The 26,362-nt window shown below is 44.5% G+C and overlaps 1 protein-coding gene across 4 annotated transcripts in view; it reads left to right on the top strand.

Annotated features, from left to right (window-relative positions):
• The window catches only part of prorp (protein only RNase P catalytic subunit), a 129,302-nt gene that overhangs the window by 14,650 nt on the left and 88,290 nt on the right, over positions 1-26,362 (top strand). For 3 of the 4 annotated variants that reach the window (XM_070879117.1, XM_070879118.1, XM_070879116.1), the window contains one exon: positions 6,108-6,240. The exons of the other annotated variant lie outside the window; for it this stretch is intronic. In XM_070879117.1, coding sequence (XP_070735218.1) covers positions 6,108-6,240 — 133 coding nt within the window. The remainder of the gene's footprint in view (positions 1-6,107; positions 6,241-26,362) is intronic. 4 annotated transcript variants of the gene reach the window in all.

The following is a 26,362-nucleotide window of genomic DNA, read 5'->3' as shown; positions in this document are numbered from 1 at the left end:
TCATCATCATCATCATCATCATCATGTTCTGCAAAATACATCAGAATAGTCAAATGTTTAACAGCAAGGGAGGGGGCCGGATGGGTGGCATGAGTACTCTCACACATAGCAGGTTAGGTAGCAGGTTGATTTAAAGGGCCACGATGCATTTTCAGGACTTACCCTCTTCCTCGCGTGCGGGCCCAGCTTGTGCTGTACTGATTGCTTTTCTCCATGTACGACTCATCATAGCAGCTACCCTTTGTTCCAAGAGTATCAGTGGATGCAGATTGGGCGTGCCTCCTCCTGTCCGAGTTGCCTCCCTTTTGTTGTGGGCAAATTTCTTCTGCAAAGAGTAAAATATAACTTTTTACAGAGTGTGTCAGTCTGCAAGGTGGGACATACAGATAGCCAGGTTACAATTACGATTAAATTAAAAATGGGAAATATTACTTACACTAACTACTTGACCAAGGTGCCATTTCTTTTTACGCTGGCTTCCAGATCTCATGGTATGCACCACTGCGCAGTAATCTTCTGCAACTTGGTTCTACCGTTTCTTCATTTCTTTTGGTGGCACTTTTATGCGACCTCTGTTGCTGGTATCTAGCTCCTGCCATCTCTACTCAATTACGTTGACTAATATCTCCACTTCCTCATGCAAGAAATTCTTTGTTCTTGGTGGACATTGATCCATTGCAAAGTTGAATTGGCACTCTTATTTCTCAAAACACACAGTCCTTAATTTGCATGCACCAATGCAGCACCGGTTCTGCAAGTTTAGCAGTGAAAAGCTGAACTCACTGATTTCAGCAGGTGATTTATTCAACAGTGCTGCTAAAAGCACTCCCTCACACACAAAAATATCACAAAAATTAAATCACAAGCCTTTCCAGGGGTCCAAGAGACAAATCTTCATTTTTCCTCCAGTCCCTTTAAAAATGGCCGAGTGCCAATGTTTGTTTCACACTGCGCGTGCGCACACGCTCCAATGCGCACGCGCAGGGTTGCCGGCACGACGTTGCCTCATTTGAATTAGACCCGCCCCCCACTGCTTACAGAATCGGCGCGAGTGTTTAGCCCCGCCCACCCCGCTGTGATCTGCGCGCCGCGTCAAGCTGAGTTAGAGCTCCGAGGAGCCGGAGAATCTCGCAGTTTTTTTCCTGTGCACTTTTTGGGCGCAAAGAACAGGCGTCCAGCTTGGGGCTGTGCCGTTTTCGGCGCAGCCCGAAACTTCAGCCCAAAGTATTTATTTAATTGTTCTGTCATTTCCTTGTTCCCCATTACAAATTCTCCCGTTTCTGTCTGTAAAAGACCTACATTTGTCTTCACTAGTCTTTTTCTTTTTACGTAGTTGTAGAAACTTTTGCAGTCGATTTTTATGTTCCTTGCAAGTTTACTCTCACACTCTATTTTTCTCCTCTTAATCAATCTCTTGGTCCTTTTTTGCTGAATTCTAAACTGCTCCCAATCCTCACATTTGCTACTTTTTCTGCAACTTTGTCTATCTCCTCTTTGGATCTAATACTATCCTTAATTTCTTTTGCTAGCCATGGTTGAACCACTTTTCCTTTTGTGTTTATACGCCAGAAAGGAATGTATAACTGATGCAATTCATGCATTCGTTCCTTACATGTTAGCACTGTCATGCCTTTTAATGAATCTTCCAGTCTATCATAGCCAATTCATTCCTCATACCTTCGTAGTTTCCTTTGTTTAGATTTAGGACCCTAGTTTTGGATTGGACGACTTCACTTTCCATCTTAACAAAGAATTCAATCATATTATGGTCACTTTTCCCTAAAGAACCCCACACAACAAGACTGTCAATTAACCCCTTCTCATTATACAATACCCAATCTAGGATAGCCTGTTCCCTAGTCGGCTCCTCAACATACTGGTCTAAAAAAACATCTCGTACACACTCCAGGAATTCATCTGCCACAGTATTATTACTAATTTGGTTTGGCCAGTCTATATGTAGATTAAAGTCACCTACGATTACTGTAGTACCCTTGTTACATGCATCTCTAATTTCCTGTTTGATGCCGTCCCCTACACTACCACTACTGTTTGGAGGCCTATAGACAACTCTCGCAAATGTTTTCTGCTCCTTGTTGCTCCTTAGCTCCACCCAGACTAATTCTACATCTTGATTTTCTGAGTTAATATCCTTTCTCACTATTGCTCTGATTTCATCCTTTACTTACAATGCCACACCACCCCTTCTTCCTTTTTGCCTGTCCTTCCTAAATATCAAATATCCTTGGATATTCAGCTCCCAATCCTGGTCACCCTGCAACCATGTCTCTGTAATTGCAACTATATCGTATCTGTTTACATCTATTTGTGCTGTTAATTCATCTACCTTATTACAGATGCTTTGTGCATTCAGATACAATGCTTTTAAATTTGTCTTTTAACATTATTAGACATCTTAACATTATTTTGCACTATAGCCCTATTTTTCTTTACCACTTTTTTCTTACCTGGACCCTATTTGTTAGTGCTGTTGGGGTAAAAAGAAGACTTCTCTTCCTCAAGACGAACTCCCTGATATAAGGAATCGACACCTGCCCATGTTGTAAAGCAACCACGGAATCACGCAGACGAAACCTCGGTTAACCGGTATTATTCGGACATGCTCGGGAAATGTTCCGATGAATACTTCAAAGTACAAAAGTTGTACAAGCACAGTTAAATGATTTTTCGATTTGTGCGACCCTCCTACAAAACCACCGATTGACCTACTGTTCAGACTGGCTATGAGTGGTTCTCCCCCATCTGTCCATCTCCCATGGTGTTGCCCTTCTGGAATGTTCAACTTTGCTTCAGTTTCTCATGACATATTGATTGACCTTGCTTCCCAGAGTATGCTATCTTTCTAGGCTGTCGATTCTCCACTGCCCTTGTTACGCAGTACTGAGTGTATGTTTTCATCTTCTATCAGTCTGTGCTAAGGGTCAGTGCAGTGTTGGCTACTTATGATGGTTCATTAACCATCAGGCATTGCTGCCTCCCTCTTAACCCAATGTAAGTGAGTGTATAAGCATGCTTTTACATACATAAGTGAGTTTTACATAGTCGGTCAATATCACAATCCATACCGTAAGACAGAGGAACTCCCGATTCCTCAGAACCTCCTAATTCCCTTATGCTTCTTACTCAAGTGTACCTTTTATCCCCTTAGAGTGCTCTGTCCCTTCCTGATATAATCTGGTTATCCTTACCATACCAATCACTTTCCTGCATTGCTTCCTTTTCTTTTCTCTTTAGTGTTCTAGATTTCTTTCCACTGTGACCGTCCACCCACCCCCCTATTTAGTTTAAAGCTCTGCTTACCTCCCTAGTTATTCGGTTCACTAGAACTCTGGTCCCAGCATAGTTCAGGTGTAGTCCGTCCTCATGGAACAGCTCTCTCTTTCCCGAGTATTGGTACCAGTGCTCTATGAATCGAAACCCACTTCTCCCACACCAACCTCTGAGCCATGCATTCATCTCCCTGATTCTATGCCAATTTGCTCATGGCTCAAGTAATAATGCAGAGATTATTACCTTTGTGGTTCTGCTTTTAAATTTAGTCCCTAGCTGTTCAAACTCTCTCAGCAGAACCACTTTCTTAGTCCTACCTATGTCATTGGTACCTATGTGTACCACGACAACTGGATCCTCCCCCTTCCACTCCAAGTTCTTCTCTAGCCCGGAGGAGATGTCCTTTACCCTGGCACCGGGTAGGCAACACAACCTTCGGGACGCACGCTCTCGGCTGCAGAGAACACTATCTAACCCCTAACTATACTGTTCCCTACTACAACCATCTGCCTCTTTACTCCCCCCACTTGAATGGCTTTCTGCACCACGGTGCCTTGGTCAGTCTGCTCATCCACCCTGCAGTCTACACACTTTCCACAAGGGTTGCAAGAACTTCAAATCTATTGGACAAGTGCAGGGACTGAGGCTCCTGCAATACTATCTCTTGGATCCCCTTATCTGCTTCACTCCCAGTCACACCCTCTAGATTATATACTTTAGAATTGACATGTGGTCAGGAGCAAAAGGTCCAGTTAACTTTCTCCCTCCCTGATGTCTTGCAATGTCTGCAACTCGGACTCCAACTTCTCAACTTAGAGCCGAAGTTCATCGAGCCGCAGACATTTACCGCAGATGTAGTTGCCCTGGACCAAAACATCCAGAAGCTGCATCATATTGCAGCAGCAACACATCTCCTGTTTTCCCATTATATTATTTAATTAATTAGTTTAGCTTTAATCAAATATTTACCCTATATAGTTTATTAAATTAGTTAAACAAATAAAGGTTAGTATTTAGTTATATACTATATGTTAATTTAAAGAAAAACTTAGCCAATTAAGAGAGAAAACAGAATCTATTTTAAATTTAGATGCAAGGTTTTTAATAATATACATACAAGCATAACATAACATTTCTTTATTTGTCACCAAGAGTTTTTTCCCTCCAAAATTACTTGTATCTATGGCATATATTTAAACCACAAATTGATATTTCCAGCTCGTTATTTTTGAAAGGTTAAAAATTAACATTTAAGTAATAGATCATATTGGTCTTCTATTAGTAATAGAAGGAACCTGATTCTGCCATGATTCATCGTGCAGCTCTTAAGTATAGCAGTGGGTTGGATTCCAGTACGTGGGGAAAGTTTGGAGCATGTTCATTTGATTTTCTGCTCAGCCCAAATGTCCCATTAGCCCAATTTAAAATATCCTTCACAGGCGCCATTTCTCATCAACTGTCAAATTATTTTGTCTGTTTGGAGGATCGGTGACCAGAGCAACCCTGATCTCTGCCTGTGAAGCCCTTGCACCACAACTCAGCAAGTTCTCTGGCACTTAAAATTTGAAAACAAAAATAACGATTATAGTCAGAATAATTTTACGGTGTTGTCTTTAAGGAAAGGGAAGAGATAAAATACAAGAAAAAAATTAGATTTAAAACCCATTATAAAGTGAGAAATAAAACAGATGGAAAGAAAGAAACTAAAATGAAGAAATAACTTAATTTATATAGAGACTTTCACATCCTCGGGATGTCCCAAAGCATTTCACAGTGAGTGACTTACATTCGACATGTGGTTGCTATTATGCAGACAAACACGGTAATCAATTTGCAAACCGCAAGCTACTACAAACAGCAATGAGATAAATGGCCAATTAATCTGTCTTTAATGGTGGGTGAGGGTACATGTTGGGCAGGACACCAGGAAAACTCCCCTGCTTTCTCTGTGAGATTTGTAAATCCACCTGAATAACTTTGGTTTAACATCTCATCTGAAGGACAAAATTAGAAAGAAAGAATAACATTTGTTTTACAAGAAAGGCTTCTTATATAAAACAATTCTTTTTATTTAAGTCACTTGTGAAACAATGTGCCCAATATGGGCAGCACAGCGTGTTGAGGACTAATGCACAGCATCAGAGTGGCATTTGAACCTGCAACATTCCCCACTATACTCAGTTCGTAATCAGAATCCGACTGGGAAGAGACAGCAATGTGGAGCCAGGGTAGTGCCCATGCCTCCTAATGGTCAACCAGTAGAGCATATTGGCAGGCGTCTAGAAGAAGGCACATCATCTGTCTTTTTGGCAGAAGAGATGAGTCCATGCATGCAGAATAAGATTTAAAAACCATTATAATGGTTTTAAGATAAGACATAAATTTCCCATCCCTTTTCGCACTTCCTCTCCCCAAATGTTCCACCTCTTGCAAGAATGTTTTTGTGCTTATTGGAAGGACAACTTGGTCTCCTTGCTGAAGGCTATAAAAAAAACTAACAAAATAACCCAGTCTTGGAGCTTGAGTTCTGCTTTCTTGTTTTGTTATTTTTGCCAACAGCTATTAATGGGGCAAGCGATTTGGCATGACATGAAATCCTGCGAATATCTACAATTGCCACATGTAGCACCAATTATTGTCTTGCATTTTGTAATTTTCCATAAAATGTACAATAGGCAGTGAAAATGTTTGGATCTGAGCGGTGATGCATCTCTTATCGCATATGATGGGTTTCCCTAACTCAATTTTGTTATATTTTGCAACTCACTTCTTGGTATCTGAATGTGAAACTGATTAATTTGAACATTTTCTTCCAGTGGGGAATGCCTTGTATGCAACACATTACTAGAATCCATTCAGCTGAATGAGGAAGAATACAGTGTATTAAGAGAGTGTGTGATGAATGATGTTATACAAGGCAAAGATGTTTTTAAGAAGACAACTCCTTTGGTAAGCAGTACAGTTCATTTAAAGGTGTTGTCTGCTATATCACCTGTCTATTCGGCAGTTTTTAATTGAAACTATTTCAAAAAGTATGGGCATTAATCAGTAAAGATTTCAAATCACTTGACTGCTTGAATTAGAAACATAGAAACATAGAAAATAGATGCAGGGGTAGGCCATTCAGCCCTTCGAGCATGCACCACCATTCAATAAGATCATGGCTGATCATTCACCTCAGTACCCCTTTCCTGCTTTCTCTCCATAACCCTTAATCCCTTTAGCTGTAAGGGCATATCTAACTCCCCCTTGAATATATCCAATGAACTGGCATCAGCAACTCTATGCGGTAGGGAATTCCACAGGTTAACAATTCTCTGAGTGAAGAAGTTTCTCCTCATCTCAGTCCTAAATGGCTTCCCCTTTATCCTTCGACTATGTCCCCTGGTTCTGGACTTCCCCAACATCGGGAACATTCTTCCTGTATCTAACTTGTCCAGTCCTGTCAGAATTTTATATGTTTCTATGAGATCACCTCTCATCCTTCTAAACTCCAGTGAATACAGGCCCAGTCGATCCAGTCTCTCCTCATATGTCAGTCCTGCCATCCCGGGAATTAGTCTGGTGAACCTTCACTGCACTCCCTCAGTAGCAAGAACGTCCTTCCTCAAGAGGCCAAAATTGAACACAATATTCCAGGTGAGGCCTCACTAAGACTCTGTACAACTGCAGTAAGACCTCTCTGCTCCTATACTCAAAGCCCCTAGCTATGAAGGCCAACATACCATTTGCCTTCTTCACCGCCTGCTGTACCTGCATGCCAACTTTCAATGACTGATGTACCATGACACCCAGGTCTCGCTGCACCTCCCCTTTTCCTAATCTGCCGCCATTCAGAGTATATTCTGCCTTTGTGTTTTTGCCACCAAAGTGGATAACCTCACATTTATCCACATTATATTGCATCTGCCACGCGTTTGCCCATTCACCTAACCTGTCCAAGTCACCCTGCAGCCTTTTAGCGTCCTCCTCACAGCTCACACTGCCACCCAGCTTAGTGTCATCTGCAAACTTGGAGATATTACACTCAATTCCCTCATCCAAATCATTAATATATATTGTAAATAGCTGGGGTCCCAGCACTGAGCCCTGCGGTACCCCACTAGTCACTGCCTGCCATTCTGAAAAGGACCCGTTTATCCCGACTCTCTGCTTCCTGACTGCCAACCAGTTCTCTATCCACGTCAGTACATTACCCCCAATACCATGTGGTTTAATTTTGCACACCAATCTCTTGTGTGGGACCTTGTCAAAAGCCTTTTGAAAGTCCAAATACAGCACATCCACTGGTTCTCCCTTGTCCACTCTACCAGTTACATCCTCAAAACGTTCTAGAAGATTTGTCAAGCAGGATTTCCCTTTCATAAATCCATGCTGACTTGGGCCAATCCCGTCACTGCTTTCCAAATGTGCTGCTATTTCATCTTTAATAATTGATTCCAACATTTTCCCCACTACTGCTGTCAGGCTAACCAGTCTATAATTACCTGTTGTCTCTCTCCCTCCTTTCTTAAAAAGTGGTGTTACATTAGCTACCCTCCAGGCAATAGGAACAGATCCAGAGTCGATAGACTGTTGAAAAATGATCACCAATGCATCCACTATTTCTAGGGCTACTTCCTTAAATACTCTGGGATGCAGACTATCAGGCCTCGGGGATTTATCGGCCTTCAATCCCATCAATTTCCCTAACACCATTTCCCGCCTAATAAGGATTTCCTTCAGTTCCTCCTTCTCACTAGACCCTCAGTCCCCTAGTATTTCTGGAAGGTTATTTGAGTCTTCCTTCGTGAAGACAGATTATAGTACCACCGATTTTGTATGATAGCAGAGCTTCAAATAATTGCAGTTACCTGCTTAGTTCACAACCACGAAGAGGAGCACAATGGTGTTGAATTATAAATAGCTGGGTGGTCTGTCACTGTTATCCTTCTCCGCCAAAGTTTAGTTGGAGTAACATCATTTTTACCAGAGTTTTCACCATCTCCAATCTTGCAGCACAAATATCAAGGTTGCAGGATAATGTTTTATGCTGCTTTAGTGTGCCCTTTCACACTATGTAACTGCCAGTGGGTTGATGCCGAGTAGTCTGTTGCTTCTGTATGAATATGCAGGATGTTACACAGGTGCAGCGCCTAAAATCCGGAACCCTCAGGACCGAGGCCATTCCGGATTCCGGGCTTTTCCGGACTTTTGATTTGTTTCTGACGTCACGAATCCGGAAACGCCCGAGTCCAGCTCAGAAATTGTGGGTGGGGTACTCCTGCGAGGAGCTGTTCGGGCCATCCCGTCCCGCCGAGGAGGTTGTCGTCAGGTGGGCCGGCCCCACCGAGGAGGTTGTCAGGTGGGCCGGCATCACCGAAGAGGTCGTCGGGCGGAGCCCGCTGAAGAGGTGTTCAGGTGTGCCCTGCCAAGGAGATCGTCAGGCGGGCCAGCGGCGAGGCTCGAGGTCAGGCAGGGCGGGGCCCCGGTGTCAGCAGTGTCATCGGGTCTGGATTCCTGAACATTTCACAGATTCCGGACGACTCCGCCCACCGATTTGTCCCGGATTCCGGATTATACCAGATTCTGGAACTCCAGATTCTTAACACTGCACCTGTAATATTCTTACTACCGCTATTATTGCTTTTGTGTTCTGTTGTCTTTTTGTTTGAAAATTCCTAAAGTATTCTAAAATTGCAAAATGACTGGCTGCAATGTTTTAAAAGTTTTTCAGAAAGGAAAGTTAATGCCAGTGAAATGAAAAAGTCTGCAATATGTGATGGTTATTGGGATGACTTTGGCTGACAATAATGAGTTATATAATTAAATGAGGTTGCAATACTTGCAATAAGTATTATAAAACCAGTATAGATTGAATGGAATTACTATTTAAAGGGAAAAGAAAAAAGAGACATTTGTAAAAATGAACTGACTTTATGGTGTATTTTGAGAACCAACAGATTAAATTTTTCCCCCCTTACATGCCCTTCGCTACCAACATCAACAACTTGCATTTATATAGCGGATTTAATGTAGTAAAATGCCCCACGTTGCTTCACAGGAGCATTATCAAACATAATTTGATACCGAGCCACATAAGGAGATATTAGGACAGGTTACCAAAAGCTTGGTCAAAGAGGTAGGTTTCAAGGAGCATCTTAAAAGAGGAGAGATTTGGGTAGGGATTTCCAGAGCTTAAGGCCGAGATGACTGAAGGCATGGCCACCGATGGTGGAGCAATTAAAATTGGGAATGCGCAAGAGACCAGAATTGGAAGAACACAGAGATCATGGAGGCTGGAGAAGATTACTGTGATATGGAGGGGGTGAGACCATGGAGGGATTTGAAAACAAGGATGAGAATTATAAAACCGAGGTGTAGCCAATGTAAGTTAGTGAGCATAGCGGTGATGGGATGAGTGGGTCTTGGTGTGAGTTAGGATATGGGCAGCTGAGTTTTGGATGAGCTCCAGTTTATGGAGGATGGGAGACCAGCCAGGAAAACATTGGAATAGTCAAGTCTAAAGGTAACAAAGGCATGGTTGAGAGTTTCAGTAGCAGATGAGCAGAGGCAGGGGCAGAAACAGGCGATGGAAGTAGGTGGTCTTGATGATGGAATGGATATGGGTATTCAATTAGTTGCAATAACTCCAGTTTTTACAAGAATCACTCCCGCCTCTGTTCTAGCTTTAACCAAGTCCCCCTGCAGACGGCGTTATCACTTGCGCAGTTGCGTGCTTGGATGAGCCAACACCCTACCTATTTAAATTAGAACTTCTCGAATTGATGGTCAAACCTGTATCCTGAGACCATTAATATACAGGTGCAGCGTCCTGAATCTGGAACCCTTGGGACTAAGGCTGTTCTGGATTCCGCGTTTTTCCGGACTTTGGAATGTCTTTCTGATGTCACGAATCCGGAAACACCCGAGCCCAGGTTCGGGTATTTCCGGATTTCAGAACGTCAGAAAGGCGGGGGGGAGGGTGGGGTACCCGCCGAGGAGCTGTTCGAGCCCTCTGGGGTCCGTCGAGGAGGTCGTCGGGCGAGCCTGCCTCGAGGTAAGGGCAACGGTGGTGGGGCGAGGCGAGGCCCGAGGTCGGACAGCGGCGGGGCCCCAAGATCGGCAGGGTAGTCAGGTCCGGATTTCGGAACATTTTACGGATTCCGGACGACCCTGCCACCAATTGGTCTAGATTCTGGAACATTCTGGAACTCCAGATTCTGGACGCTGAACCTGTATCACCTATCTCATAGCTGCATGGTCTATGAGGCTCGAAGCAATCACCCCCCCCCCCTAGCAAAGTCTGTATTGCCTCTACTGAGCCTACTTACCAGCTAAGTATTGTCTCTGCCTGTTCTACGTCTGTGCAGAAACTTATCAGCTAAGGCTCTTTGACTGATATTTCTTTTAATTTAAACTGCCCTTCTAACAGAAACATATTTACAGACAAAAGCTCAAAGTTACTATTACTACAATATAGAAAGATTAACCCTTTTCTCACAATGATACCAATATTAACTTTTTTAAAAAAATGGATTCAGCCAAAATTGAAGACTTTAGCCAAGACTTTACAGTTCCCTCACCTACCAGACTGAAGCCTGAAGGTGGCGCTTTTGTCACAGGAGTTTCACGTGCTTCGTATTGTTTGTTTTTCAGGCTTGACTCCAACATGAGCAAACACGATTTTTATGTTGCTGTCCTGTTTGCAATTTTTTCCTGATTTTCTTCAGATGAATCTTAGCAATAAGTTGTTATGATCTGGAATGCACTGCCTTGCACAGTGAGTTATGATCTGGAATGCACTGCCTGAAAGGGTGGTGGAAGCAGATTCAGTAGTAACTTTAAAAAGGGAATTGGATAAATACTTAAAAAGGAAAAATCTGCAGGGCTATGGGGAAAGAGCAAGAGAGTGGGACTAATTAATATTGGCTTCAAAGAGCCAAAACAGGCATGATGGGCTGAAAGGCCTCCTTCGGTGCAGTATGATTCCAGGAGTAGGTGTTCCCAAGTTTCTGCTAATAGAACTCTTGGTATGGCTGCTAGGAGATATGCAAGAGCAAATTTGGGCTATAATAAAAACAAAATAACAAAATACTGGAAATACTCAGCAGATCAGGCAGCATCTGTCGAAAGAGAAACAAAGTTAACGTTTCAGGTCGATGACTTGGATACACGTTTGATTATCTGAAGAGAATCAGAAATGGGCTGCTGATTCTTGCCCTGTATTTGTGATTACATTACATTTAGCTTGGCCCTCTCTTTGGGACAAAATGGATCAGAAATGTCTTATTTCTAGAATTGCACACATGAATCGCAGTCTATAATAACTAGAATGTCAACACCCTTGGATTTTTACTAGCATGACTTCAGATCAAATACTAATTTTGTAATATTTTGAAATAAACAAAACAGCCAACTTGAGCCCTGTTTCTGAAAAGCAGCTATTTCCTCTCTTACCACTTGGCAACAACAAACCGAGGATACAAGGCTGCCGGAAATTATAATTTATTTGCAGCTTTGGCATTGTTGCAATTGAATCGCTACAACTCTTGCAAATAAATGAAAGAGCAGCCTTAAAGTAACAAATTCCATGCGGCATAACGCAGGTGAGCAAAATAATTTCCTCTTCTGACATCCACATCTATGGGGCTAGATCCCGATCAGGTGTGAAATCAGGCTGTTTTATTTAAAGAAAATAATCTGCCCCTTCACTAATGAAATTTAGGGACACTGAGGCCAATTATAGTGTCACCTGAGATCAGCTAAATCTACCTAAACTAGGCTTCAAACCAGCGACCTTTCTGTATGCTCAGTACCATGCCTATAGCCTGATTTACTATCCATCTAGAGACCCAGTATCTTTTCTTTTAAAAAAAAATATAAATTCAGGGCTTCCCTGATGACCCACTTGTTTCTATTGTGAGTAAGTTAGTTATACAGATCAGGAAGGCCCCAAAGTTGATCCTCAGTCTCTGTTGTTAGTTGAAATAATCTACTATTTTTTGAGGCGGTGTTGGCCTGTATTTTCGTTTTGGCACCATCACAGTATAGTGCGACAGAGTATTCTGCCCAGCACTGACCCTCATTTGAGTATTATCGCCAGGCTTCTGGTGCTGTCAATGATTTGATTGGGAGCTTGCGCATTTGGGTAGCAGGCACTGGTGTGCTGCAACAGAATTCAAATTCCTGTAGCAGCTTAAAGGGTCAGGCATCATAAGTTTAAACAAATATATAAAGCATAATTGCAATTGGCAGGAGGAAGCTCCATGAATATCCCCATCCTCAATGACGGTGGAGCCCAGCACATGAATACAAAAGACAAAGCTGATTCATTCGCAACCATTTTTGGCCTCCTCCTGAGGTCACCACCATTACGGATGCCAGTCTTCAGCGAATTCAATTTACTCCACGTGATATCAAGAAACGGCTGAGTGCACTGAATACAACAAAGATTACTGGTCCCGACAATATCCCAGCTGTAATGCATAAGACTCGTGCCACTAGCTGAGCTGTTCCATTACAGCTACAATACTCCCATAAACTGGAAAATTGCCCATGTATGCCCTATTCACAAAAAACAGGACAAATCTAACACAGCCAATTACCGCCCCATCAGCCTACTCTCAATCATCAGCAAAGTACAACAATAACTTGTGTTTATATAGTAATTGAAGGTGTCGCAAAAGTACCATCAAGCAGCACCTACTCACCAATAACCTGCTCAGTGATACTCAGTTTGGGTTCGCCAAGACCACACAGCTTCAGACCTCATTATGACCTTGATCCAAATATGAACTAAAGAGCTGAATTTCAATGGGGAGGTAAGAATGACTGCCCTTGACATCAAGGTTACATTCGAACGAGTGTGGGACTAAGGAGTCAATCGGGTCAGGGGAAAACTCTCCAGTGGTTGCAATCATACCCAGCACAGGAAAATAGTGGTGTTTATTGGAGGCCAATCATTGCAGCCCCCAGGTCATCGCTGCAGAACTTCTTTAGGGCAACGTCCTAGGCCCAACTAACTTAGCTGCTTCATCAAGGACTTTCCATCTATTATGTCAGAAATAAGCCTGTTTGCTGATGATTGCACAGTGCTCAATCCCATTCGCAACTTCGCAGATAATAAAGCAGTCCATGCCCATATGCAGCAAGACCTGGACAACATCCAGGCTTGGGCTGATAGTGGCAAGTAACATTCGCGTCACAAAAGTGCCAAGGCCATTTCGCCGCAGAATACCTAACCTCTGACCTGCTCTGGAAGCCACGGCATCTATGTGACTGGTCCAGTTGTGTTTCTAGTCAACAGTGACTCCCAGGATGTTGATAGTGGGGGTCGCGGTGATGGTAATAACATTGAATTTCATAGGGAGGTGGTTAGATTCTATTGTTGGAGATGGTCATTGCCTGGCATAGCAGGCACCTCAAAGCACTGGAGAAGTACCACCAATGCTGCCTCCGCAAGATCCTGCAAATCCATTGGCAGGTTAGGCGCACCAATGTCCGTGTTCTCGCTCAGGTCAACATTCCCTTCATTGGCAGCTCATCCACCACCTTATACATCCAATCACTCCACCACCGGCGCACCATGGCTGCAGTATGTACTGTCTACAGGATGCACTGCAGCAGCTCGCTAAGGCTTCGACAGCGCTTCCCAAACCTGCAACCTCTACCACTTAGAAGGACAAGGGCAGCAAACGCACGACAGCACCATCACCTCAAAATTTCCCTCCAAGTCATACACCATCCTGACTTGGAAATATATCGCTGTTACTTAATCGTCTCTGGGTCAAAATCCTGGAACTCCCTACCTAATAGCACTCTGAGGGTACCTTCACCACACGGACTGCAGTGGTTCAAAAGGTGGATCATCACCACCTTCTTGAGGGGAACTAGGGATGGGCAATAAATGCTGGCCTTGCAAGTGACACCCAAATCCCAAGAATAAATATATTTTTAAATTATTTACAAATTGCTTCAGGCAAGATAAAATGAGTCGGCTGCACCTTCAAAGAATGGACGTGCTTATTTGCACTATCAAAATGCTCTGATTGGGTCTCCATGATCACATGACCTGATTGTTGATTGGTCTCCTTGGAGGATAAGACACACACAGGAATTTCTCTGCAATGTGTAATTAGAACTATTGCAAAGTGTAATTCGAGCCATTCTGACTGCCGAGTCCAGACAGGAAAGAGTTCCCCCTCCCAAGTTCCTGTTCTTCCCTCCCCCCCCACCCCCAGTTTCTGTTTCTCCCCCCAGCCCAAGTTCCTGCACCCCCGCCCCCCCCCAGCCCAAGTTTCTGAACCCCTCCCCCTGACAGCAGCACAGCTTAGAAAAGCAGTGCGGGCCTAAGTTCCTGGCACCCCTCCCCCCCCAGCCCAAGTTACTGCCCCCCACCCCCCTGGCAGCAGCACAGCTCAGAAAAGCAGCGCAGTCAGGACGGCAGCATGTAGCTCAGAAAAGCACGATACAGGCCCCACTTCCGGTTTCGAGTTCGAGGAGTCTGCGCATGCGCGGGAGGACAGGGGCGGAGTCCAGATGGGCGGTGGTGCTCATGCGTAGGCGACGGGGACGGAGTCCAGAGCGTGCAGGCGCAGAAGGGCACTCAAAAAAAACTAATGCAAATAATCACTCTGTCAAAGGATACACAGACCTGACAACTACCCCACCCCCCCTCCCTCGCTTTGCTGAAGTGCATCAAGACCTTATCATTAATGCCCCTTATTTGCATATGCAAAGGACCTCATGTCTGTCCTTGCCCAATATGGTTTGCCTTTCCCCAAAAAACTTGTGCTGCACGGATGAGTTTCAATGCCAATATGTTATAATCACGTTGTTAGTAGATTTTTTAAAATAAGCTCTTGATCTGTCAATATAGCTGCCAAGATTAGCAGTTTTATGTTTAAGCACATTGGGGTAGCTCATTCACTCTTACTGGGCGTTTTTATTTTTTATGGTTTTTCTATTTCTCACATTCTTTTTCTTGATAATCTAAAAGTAAGATCATTTTATATAATTATTTTATGAGTGATGCAATCTTTCCAGGAATAAAACAATAAAAACATGTTCCTTTAAATTTATTAACATTATGTTTACAGAATTTATTTGTGGTGGTTTTCAACAGCCAAAATTGCCATTCCAAAGGCATCTGTCCTGTAACCTCTGCCTGTATTTGGTAATGTGCTTAGTTACCTCATTGCATTTGCGATATAAGTTCCTTTTGTCATGCTTGTGGTTTTTGTGAGACTGGGGATTGACAAAGACATAGTAGGTGTGGTTTCTTTCTGCTTGCATGTGAGAATTGTGCTGACTTCTCTGAGATAATTGCTAGGTAGCTCAAATGAAAACATAAATTGAATAGCAATAGATTGAGTATATAGAGTACTTCACACACCCAGATTTGCCCTTGGCATATTAATCATTTATACAAATTCTTTAATTGCGGGATATCCCTAGAGCTTGTGGTCATTACCAGGGATGGACTGGAGCGCGGACTTTCAATTTGATCAATAACATTTGATCCATCATTAAAATGTTACCAGTGTGAGGGATATCTCCGAGCTGTAGAATCCTATTTTAATTTTTTTTAAGCACAAATCGGAAAACCTAGGTGAAAAACAAAATCTAATCACAACACAAAACTTTAGTGTGATAGATGCCAACAGCATAAAAAATGAAGTAAAGAATATAAACAATGGGCTGTTGTTTATTAAATAGCTATTTATTTGTCTCTTTTTTTTAAAGTTCTGAAAAGAACTATCCGGTACAGAATCAAGAATAGATTGAAGAAGGAATTCCACATTGCCACAGCCTGAAAAAAAAATCACGTGACACCCTTGCTGCACACCTACAGAATGAGGGATTCCATTCTTAAGATTCCACATTCATCTAATGATCCTGTCAATCAGTCGTCTTGATTTTTCCAGCAATGGTTATATAACTACGAGTAAAACATTATGGGCTAGAAGTTGCCCTTCGCCCTGATTGGGGGTGGTAACCTTCCGAGGCGGGACTTCCAGCGCCTAGCCCGGAAGTCCCTCCCTCCATGCGGAATTGGCCGTAGGTCCCTCAAAGGAAGCGGAGCACTGGCTCCGGCCCCCGAAGCTGGCATTGATATCCGCCCACGCTAGCGTCCCCCAAACCTCTGGGGCAATTTCCTGGGAGGAGGTAGTGCCCCTCCCCTGGGCGAAAACGCAGTTGCACCCAGTTAGCGCCCCCGCCGGAGGCACTAACGGGGCTCTAAAAAGGAGCAATTTTGCCCTCTTAATGTATTTGGGGAGGAGGGAGGGAGTGAACTATTGCCCTATGTTAGCAGCTGGTAGAAATACTTATAATTTGTCTGCCTGCTTTTCTCATTCTGTCCTTAGGCTTACAAAACAGTTTTATATGATACAATTATAAGACACTTTGGAAAGACAGCTTTACTTACTTTTTTTCCCGATGGGATATCTTTAAAAAAATTACTGTGAAGGCAAGAGTTAAATATAACTCAACTGTTGAAGTAGTATGGCAGAGCATATTCTGTAATTTTCTTTGATAGAATAGCAAATTTGTAATTCTACTGCCAGCGGGGAAAATAAAAGCAATCAAAAAGAGCAAGTAGAGAAGGTAGAAATAGATGAGGTTAATATACAAAAAAACGAGCAAAAGAGAGTAGAGGTGGAAAATCAAATTGACTAGTTATAAGCAGAAAAAAGAAAAAAGGGAATTAGCTAGAACAAAATAATTAAAGGGAAAAGGAGTTGTGTTAAATATGAACAAAAAAGATAAAGTGCATGTATTGCATTGCTCAGTGTGGGAAATGAAGTGGGGGAATTAAGAACAGTTATGTCACGGGAAGATACAGATTTACTAGTACTAACAAAAACTTGGCTACAAACTAGCCAGGAGTGGAAACAAGCATGATGGTCCATGTTTTGCGCTAGGAGTAACAGTGAGGCTATCAGCGCTCACTTAAGGAGTAAATCAGACAGCAACTTCCAGCGTCTACACATGCGCAGTTAAATGCGGAAATCAGGAAGTTGCTGTCCAATCTGCGTGCTCCTCCACAAGGTTCGCTGCATGACAAGCTTCAAGTTCCCCTCCAAGTCACACACCATCCTGACTTGGAAATATATCATCGTGACTTCATAGTCGGTGAGTCAAAATTCTGGAACTCCCTACCTAACAGCACTGTTGGACTACCTTCATCATACGGACTGCAGTGGTTCAAGAAGGCAGCTCACCACCACCTTCTCGAGGGCAATTATGGTTGGGCAATAAATGCTGGCCTTGACTGCAACACGCTGCATTGATGAAGCAGCTAAAAATGGTTGGGTCGAGGACACTGCCCTGAGGAATTCCTGCAACGATGTCCTGGGGCTGAGATGATTGACCTCCAACAACCACAACCATCTTCCTTTGTGTTAGGTATGACTCCAGTTAGTGGAGAGTTTTCCTCCTGATTCACATTGACTTCAGTTTAATGGAGCTACTTGATGTCACACTCAGTCAAATAATGCCTTGATATTAAGGGCAGTCACTCTCACCTCACCTCTGGAATTCAGCTCTTTTGTCCATGTCTGGACCAAGGTTGTAATGAGGTCTAGTCCTGGCGGAACCCAAACTGAGCAGCGGTGAGCAGGACATTGATGAGTAAGTGTCAACGACACCTTCCATCACTTTGGTGATGATTGACAGTAGATTGATGGGGCGGTAATTGACTGGTTTGGATTTGTCCTGCTTTCTGTGGACAGGATGTACCTGGGAATTTTACATATTGTTTGATATATGCCATTGTTGTATCTGTATTGGATAGGGTTGGATTGGGTGAGGGTTTATGGAACATCCTCCTCAGATTTGGCTGCGCTGAAAAATTTGTCACCATTCTCCGCCTACGCCACGATGACATGCAAGCTGTGATCCTGACCAACGGATCCACCACAGACCCATTCCACGTTCGGACCGGAGTCAAGCAGGGCTGTGTCATCACACCAATGTTCTTCTCGATTTTCCTTGCTGTAATGCTCCATCTCACCCTCAATAAGCTCCCAGCTGGAGTGGAGCTAAATTACAGGACAAACGGGAATCTGTTCAACCTCCACCATCTCCAGTCCAGATCCAAGATCGTCCCATCCTCTGTCATCGAACTTCAGTACTGAGGCGATGCCTGCTTCTGCGCACACTCGGAGGCCGAACTCCATGCCATCGTCAACACCTTCACCGAGGCGTACAAAAGCATGGGCCTTACATTAAACATCCGTAAGACAAAGGTCCTCTACCAACCTGCCCCCGCCACACAGCACTGCCCCCCGGTTATCAAAATCCACAACAAGGCCTTGGACAACGTGGACCATTTACCATTCCTCGGGAGCCTACTGTCAACAAAGGCAGACATCGACAACGAGTCCAACACCACCTTCAGTGTGCCAGTGCAACCTTCAGTCACCTAAGGAAGAGAGTGTCTGAAGAAGTAGAAAGAAACAGAAAGGGGACGTCACAGCCAAGGGGGTAAGTGATTGGCTGTTGATTGGTGAGTAGTTTTTCTTTTTTCTCTTCTATAACAGTGAGTAAACTTTAGCATTGTTGTTGCCTATCTAAGGGTTAAGTCATGACAGGAGAGCTCGGTCACGTGTTATGCCCCTCCTGTACCATGTGGGAACTCAGGGACGATTCCAGTGTCCCTGACGACTACGTGTGCGGGAAGTGTATCCGCCTCCAGCTCCTGACGGACCGCCTTGCGGAGTTGGAGCTGAGGGTGGATTCACTCTGGAGCATCCACGATGCTGAGAATGACGTGAGTAGCACGTGTAGCAAGTTGGTCGTACTGCAGGTAAAGGGTCCACAGCCAGCTAGGGAATGGAAGACCAACAGGAAGAGCAGTGCAAGGAAGGTAGTGCAGGGGTCCCTGTGGTCATCCCCCTGCAAAACAGATACACTGCTTTGAGTACTGTTGAGGGGGATGACTCATCAGGGGAGGGCAGCAGCAGCCAAGTTTATGGCACCATGGCTGGCTCTGTTGCACAGGAGGGCAGGAAAAAGAGTGGGAGAGCGATAGTGACAGGGGATTCAATTGTAAGGGGAATAGATAGGCGTTTCTGCGGCCGCAACCGAGACTCCAGGATGGTATGTTGTCTCCCTGGTGCAAGGGTCAAGGATGTCTCGGAGCGGGTGCAGGACATTCTAAAAATGGAGGGAGAACAGCCAGTTGTCGTGGTGCACATTGGTACCAACGACATAGGTAAAAAAAAGGGATGAGGTCCTACGAAACGAATTTAAGGAGCTAGGAGCTAAATTTAAAAAGTAGGACCTCAAAAGTAGTAATCTCGGGATTGCTACCAGTGCCACGTGATAGTCAGAGTAGGAATCGCAGGATAGCGCAGATGAATACGTGGCTTGAGCAGTGGTGCAGCAGGGAGGGATTCAAATTCCTGGGGCATTGGAACCGGTTCTGGGGGAGGTGGGACCAGTACAAACCGGACGGTCTGCACCTGGGCAGGACCGGAACCAATGTCCGAGGTGGAGTGTTTGCTAGTGCTGTTGGGGAGGAGTTAAACTAATATGGCAGGGGGATGGGAACCAATGCAGGGAGACAGAGGGAAACAAAAAGGAGACAAAAGCAAAAGATAGAAAGGAGATGAGGAAAAGTGGAGGGCAGAGAAACCCAAGGCAAAGAACAAAAAGGGCCACTGTACAGCAAAATTCTAAAAGGACAAAGGGTGTTTAAAAAAACAAGCCTGAAGGCTTTGTGTCTTAATGCAAGGAGTATCCGTAACAAGGTGGATGAATTAACTGTGCAAATAGATGTTAACAAATATGATGTGATTGGGATTACGGAGACATGGCTCCAGGATGATCAGGGCTGGGAACTCAACATCCAGGGGTATTCAACATTCAGGAAAGATAGAATAAAAGGAAAAGGAGGTGGGGTAGCATTGCTGGTTAAAGAGGGGATTAATGCAATAGTTAGGAAGGACATTAGTTTGGATGATGTGGAATCTATATGGGTAGAGCTGCAGAACACCAAAGGGCAAAAAACGTTAGTGGGAGTTGTGCACAGACCTCCAAACAGTAGTAGTGATGTTGGGGAGCGCATCAAACAGGAAATTAGGGGTGCATGCAATAAAGGTGCAGCAGTTATAATGGGTGACTTTAATATGCATATAAATTGGGCTAATCAAACTGGAAGCAGTACGGTAAAGGAGGATTTCCTGGAGTGCATTAGGGATGGTTTTCTAGACCAATATGTCGAAGAACCAACTGGGGGGAAGGCCATCTTAGACTGGGTGTTGTATAATGAGAGAGGATTAATTAGCAATCTCATTGTGCGAGGCCTCTTGGGGAAGAGTGACCATAATATGGTGGAATTCTGCATTAGGATGGAGAATGAAACAGTTAATTCAGAGACCATGGTCCAGAACTTAAAGAAGGGTAACTTTGAAGGTATGAGGCGTGAATTGGCTAGGATAAATTGGCGAATGATACTTAAGGGGTTGACTGTGGATGGGCAATGGCAGACATTTAGAGACCGCATGGATGAATTACAACAATTGTACATTCCTGTCTGGCGTAAAAATAAAAAAGGGAAGGTGGCTCAACCGTGGCTATCAAGGGAAATCAGGGATAGTATTAAAGCCAAGGAAGTGGCATACAAATTGGCCAGAAATAGCAGCGAACCCGGGGACTGGGAGAAATTTAGAACTCAGCAGAGGAGGACAAAGGGTTTGATTAGGGTAGGGAAAATGGAGTACGAGAAGAAGCTTACAGGGAACATTAAGACGGATTGCAAAAGTTTCTATAGGTATGTAAAGAGAAAAAGGTTAGTAAAGACAAACGTAGGTCCCCTGCAGTCAGAATCAGGGGAAGTCATAACTGGGAACAAAGAAATGGCAGACCAATTGAACAAGTACTTTGGTTCGGTATTCACTAAGGAGGACACAAACAACCTTCCGGATATAAAAGGGGTCAGAGGGTCTAGTAAGGAGGAGGAACTGAAGGAAATCCTTATTAGTCGGGAAATTGTTTTGGGGAAATTGATGGGATTGAAGGCCAATAAATCCCCAGGGCCTGATGGACTGCATCCCAGAGTAGTTAAGGAGGTAGCCTTGGAAATAGCGGATGCATTGACAGTCATTTTCCAACATTCCATTGACTCTGGATCAGTTCCTATCGAGTGGAGGGTAGCCAATGTAACCCCACTTTTTAAAAAAGGAGGGAGAGAGAAAACAGTGAATTATAGACCGGTCAGCCTGACATCGGTAGTGGGTAAAATGATGGAATCCCAATTATTAAGGATGTCATAGCAGCGCATTTGGAAAGAGGTGACATGATAGGTCCAAGTCAGCATGGATTTGTGAAAGGGAAATCATGCTTGACAAATCTTCTGGAATTTTTTGAGGAAGTTTCCAGTAAAGAACCAGTTGATGTGGTAAATTTGGACTTTCAGAAGGCTTTCGACAAGGTCCCACACAAGAGATTAATGTGCAAAGTTAAAGCACATGGGATTGGGGGTAGTGTGCTGACATGGATTGAGAACTGGTTGTCAGACAGGAAGCATAGAGTAGGAGTAAATGGGTACTTTTCAGAATGGCAGGCAGTGACTAGTGGGGTACCGCAAGGTTCCGTGCTGGGTCCCCAGCTGTTTACACTGTACATTAATGATTTAGACGAGGGGATTAAATGTAGTATCTACAAATTTGCGGATGACACTAAGTTGGGCGGCAGTGTGAGCTGCGAGGAGGATGCTCTGAGGCTGCAGAGCGACTTGGATAGGTTAGGTGAGTGGGCAAATGCATGGCAGATGAAGTATAATGTGGATAAATGTGAGGTTATCCACTTTGGTGGTAAAAACAGAGAGACAGACTATTATCTGAATGGTGACAGATTAGGAAAAGGGGAGGTGCAACGAGACCTGGGTGTCATGGTACATCAGTCATTGAAGGTTGGCATGCAGGTACAGCAGGCGGTTAAGAAAGCAAATGGCATGTTGGCCTTCATAGCGAGGGGATTTGAGTACAGGGGCAGGGAGGTGTTGCTACAGTTGTACAGGGCCTTGGTGAGGCCACACCTGGTGTATTGTGTACAGTTTTGGTCTCCTAACCTGAGGAAGGACATTCTTGCTATTGAGGGAGTGCAGCGAAGGTTCACCAGACTGATTCCCGGGATGGCGGGACTGACCTATCAAGAAAGACTGGATCAACTGGGCTTGTATTGACTGGAGTTCAGAAGAATGAGAGGGGACTTCAAAGAAACTTTTAAAATTCTGATGGGTTTAGACAGGTTAGATGCAGGAAGAATGTTGCCAATGTTGGGGAAGTCCAGAACCAGGGGTCACAGTTTAAGGATAAGGGGTAAGCCATTTAGGACCAAGCTGAGGAGTAACTTCTTCACCCAGAGAGTGGTGAACCTGTGGAATTCTCTACCACAGAAAGTTGTTGAGGCCAATTCACTAAATATATTCAAAAAGGAGTTAGATAAAGTCCTTACTACTAGGGGGATCAAGGTGTATGGTGAGAAAGCAGGAATGGGGTACTGAAGTTGCATGTTCAGCCATGAAATCATTGAATGGCGGTGCAGGCTAGAATGGCCGAATGGCCTACTCTTGTACCTATTTTCTATGTTTTCTACGTTTTCTATGTCTAAGACCAGTGCCTCAAACCCGGCACCAAGCTCATGGTCTACAGAGCTGTGGTGATACCCGCCCTCCTATATGGCTCAGAGACGTGGACTATGTACAGCAGGCACGTCAATCCACCAACGCTGCCTCCGCAAGATCCTGCAAATCCATTGGCACCAACGTCAGTGTCCTCGCTCATGCCAATATCCCCAGCATCGAAGCACTGACCGCGCTCGATCAGCTGCGCTGGACAGGCCACATCGCCCGCATGCCTGACACGAGACTGCCTAAAATAAGCGCTCTACTCGGAGCTCCGACACGGCAAGCGAACCCCAGGTAGGCAGAGGAAGCGCTTCAAGGACACCCTCAAAGCCTCCTTGAAAAAATGTAACATCCCCACCGACACCTGGGAATCCCTAGCCAAAGACCGCCAAACGTGGAGGAATAGCATCCAGGAAGGCGCTGAATACCTTGAGCCTCTTCGCCGAGAGCAAGCTGAAGCCAAGCGTCCACAGCGGAGGAGCGCGTGGCAACCCAGACACCCCACCCACCTGTTACTTAAACCACTGTTTGACCCATCTGTGACAGAGACTGTAGGTTCCGCATTGGACTCTTCAGTCACCTGAGAACTCATTTCTAATGTGGAAGCAAGTCATCCTCGACTCTGAGGGACTGCCTATGATGATAATCTGTACTGGAACAGCTTGGCTAAAGGTGCGACTAGTTCTGGAGCACAATTCTTCAGCGCGACAACTGGGATGTTGTTGGGTCCATAGCCTTTGCTGTATCCAGTGTACCCGGCCATTTCTTGCTACCACGTGGAGTGACTCGAATTGGCTGAGGATTGGCTTCTGTGATGGTTGGGACCTCAGGAGGAGGTCGAGATGCATCATCAATTTGGCACTTCTGGCTGAAGATCGTTGCAAACGCTTCAGCCTTGTCAACTAGGGGGCACAGCCTCGTCAACTAGGGGGCACAGCCTCAAAATACGGGGGAGCCAATTTAAAACTGAGTTGAGAAGGAATTTCTTCTCCCAGTGGGTTGTGAATCTGTGGAATTCTCTGCCCAAGGAAGCAGTTGAGGCTAGCTCATTGAATGTATTCAAATGTCAGATAGATAAATTTTTAACCAATAAGGGAATTAAGGGTTATGGGGAGCGGGTGGGTAAGTGGAGCTCAGTCCACGGCCAAATCAGCCATGATCTTGTTGAATGGCGGAGCAGGCTCGAGGGGCTAGATGGCTTACTCCTGTTCCTAATTCTTATGTTCTTATGTCTTTTGCACTCGGCTCTTGGGCTCTGCAATTATTGGGGATGATCATGGAGCCTCCTCCTTCTGTTAGTTGTTTAATTGTCCACCACCATTCACAACTGGATGTGGCAATATTGCAGCGCTTTGATCCAACCCATTGGTTGTGGGAATGCTTAGCTCTGTCTGCAGCATGCTGCTTCCACAATTTGGCATGTCTGTGTCCTGTGTTGTGGCTTGGCACTTGGTTGGCACTTCCGCTGCGGTTGATGACTCATGACGCCTCATGGATGCCCAGTTTTGAGCTGTTCGATCTGTTCTGCATCTATCCCATTTAGCACCCTGGTAGTGCCACACAATCTGATGGAGGGTGTGCTCAATGTGAAGACGGGACAAGGACTGTGCGGTGGTCACTCCCACCAACACCGTCATGTGCAGATGGGCATAGGTCGATTAGTAAGAGCGAAGTCAAGTTCTTGTTAGTTCTCTCACCACCTGCTGTAGGCCCAATCTGTCAGCTATGTATATCAGAACTCAGCCAGCTCGGTCAGTAGTGGTGCTACCGAGCCACTCTTGGTGATGGACATTGAAGTCTGCCACCCAGAGTACTCAGTGCTTCTTCCAAGTGGTATTCAACGTGGTGTTAGAAATAGCCAAGTTTGAGGCTATCTCTGGTTACTTTCATAATCAGGATTAATTGTAAACAAATCTGGTGGGTATATTATGTTTAATCAGAGTTTAAGACTAAATATAACACATTAGTGATACAGCTAAAACATACGACATAGAAACATAGAAAATAAGTGCAGGAGTCGGCCATTCGGCCCTTGGAGCCTGTACCACCATTCAATAAGATCATGGCTGATCGTTCACCTCAGTACCCCTTTCCTGCTTTCCTGGGGACCAAAGATCGAGTGAGAAGGAGGAACTGAAGGATATCCTTATTAGGCGGGAAATTGTGCTAGGGAAATTGATGGGATTGAAGGCCGATAAATCCCCGGGGCCTGATAGTCTGCATCCCAGAGTACTTAAGGAAGTGGTCCTAGAAATAGTGGATGCATTGGTGATCATTTTCCAACAATCTATCGACTCTGGATCAGTTCCTAGGGACTGGAGGGTAGCTAATGTAACACTTTTTTAAAAAGGAGGGAGAAAACGGGTAATTATAGACCGGTTAGCCTAACATTAGTAGTGGGGAAAATGTTTGAATCAATCATTAAGGATGAAACAGCAGCGCATTTTGAAAGCAGTGACAGGATCGGTCCAAGTCAGCATGGATTTGTGAAAGGGAAATCATGCTTGACGAATCTTCTGGAGTTTTTTGAGTATGTAACCTCCAGAGTGGACACGGGAGAACCAGTGGATGTGGTGTATTTGGACTTTCAAAAGGCTTTTGACAAGGTTCCACACAAGAGATTGGTGTGCAAAATCAAATCCCTCTCGAATATATCCAATGAACTGGCATCAACAACTCTCTGCAGCAGGGAATTCCACAGGTTAACAACTCTCTGAGTGAAGAAGTTTCTCCTCATCTCAGTCCTAAATGGTTTACTCCTTCTCCTTAGACTGTGTCCCCTGGTCCAAGACTTTCTCAACATCGGGAACATTCTTCCTGCATCTAACCTGTCCAGTCCCAGAATTTTATATGTTTCTATGAGATCCCCTATCATCCTTCTAAACTCCAGTGAATACAGGCCCAGTCAATCCAGTCTCTCCTCATATGTCAGTCCTGCCATTACGAGAATCAGTCTGCTGAACCTTCGCTGCACTCCCCCAATAGCAGGAACGTCCTTCCTCGGATTAGGAGACCAAAACTGAACACAATATTCCAGATGAGGCCTCACTAAGGTCCTGTACAACTGCAGTAAGACCTCCCTACTCAAATCCCCTAGCTATGAAGGCCAACATACCATTTGCCTTCTTCACCGCTGGCTGTATCTGCATGTCAACTTTCAATGACTGATGTACCATGACACCCAGGTCTCGTTGCATCTCCCCTTTTCCTAATCTGCCACCATTCAGATAATATTCTGCCTTCGTGTTTTTGCCCCCAAAGTGGATAACCTCACATTTATCCACATTATACTGCATCTGCCACACGTTTGCCCACTCACCTAACCTGTCCAAGTCACCTTGCAGCCTCTTAGCATCCTCCTCACAGCTCACACCGCCACCCAGCTTAGCGTCATCTGCAAACTTGGAGATATTACACTCAATTCCCTTATCCAAATCATTAATGTATATTGTA

Source organism: Pristiophorus japonicus, chromosome 4 (genome assembly GCF_044704955.1).
Source record: "Pristiophorus japonicus isolate sPriJap1 chromosome 4, sPriJap1.hap1, whole genome shotgun sequence".
NCBI classification, from domain to species: Eukaryota; Metazoa; Chordata; class Chondrichthyes; family Pristiophoridae; genus Pristiophorus; species Pristiophorus japonicus.
Note: the sequence above shows the minus strand (reverse complement) of the source record. Positions and strands in the feature narration are given on the sequence as shown.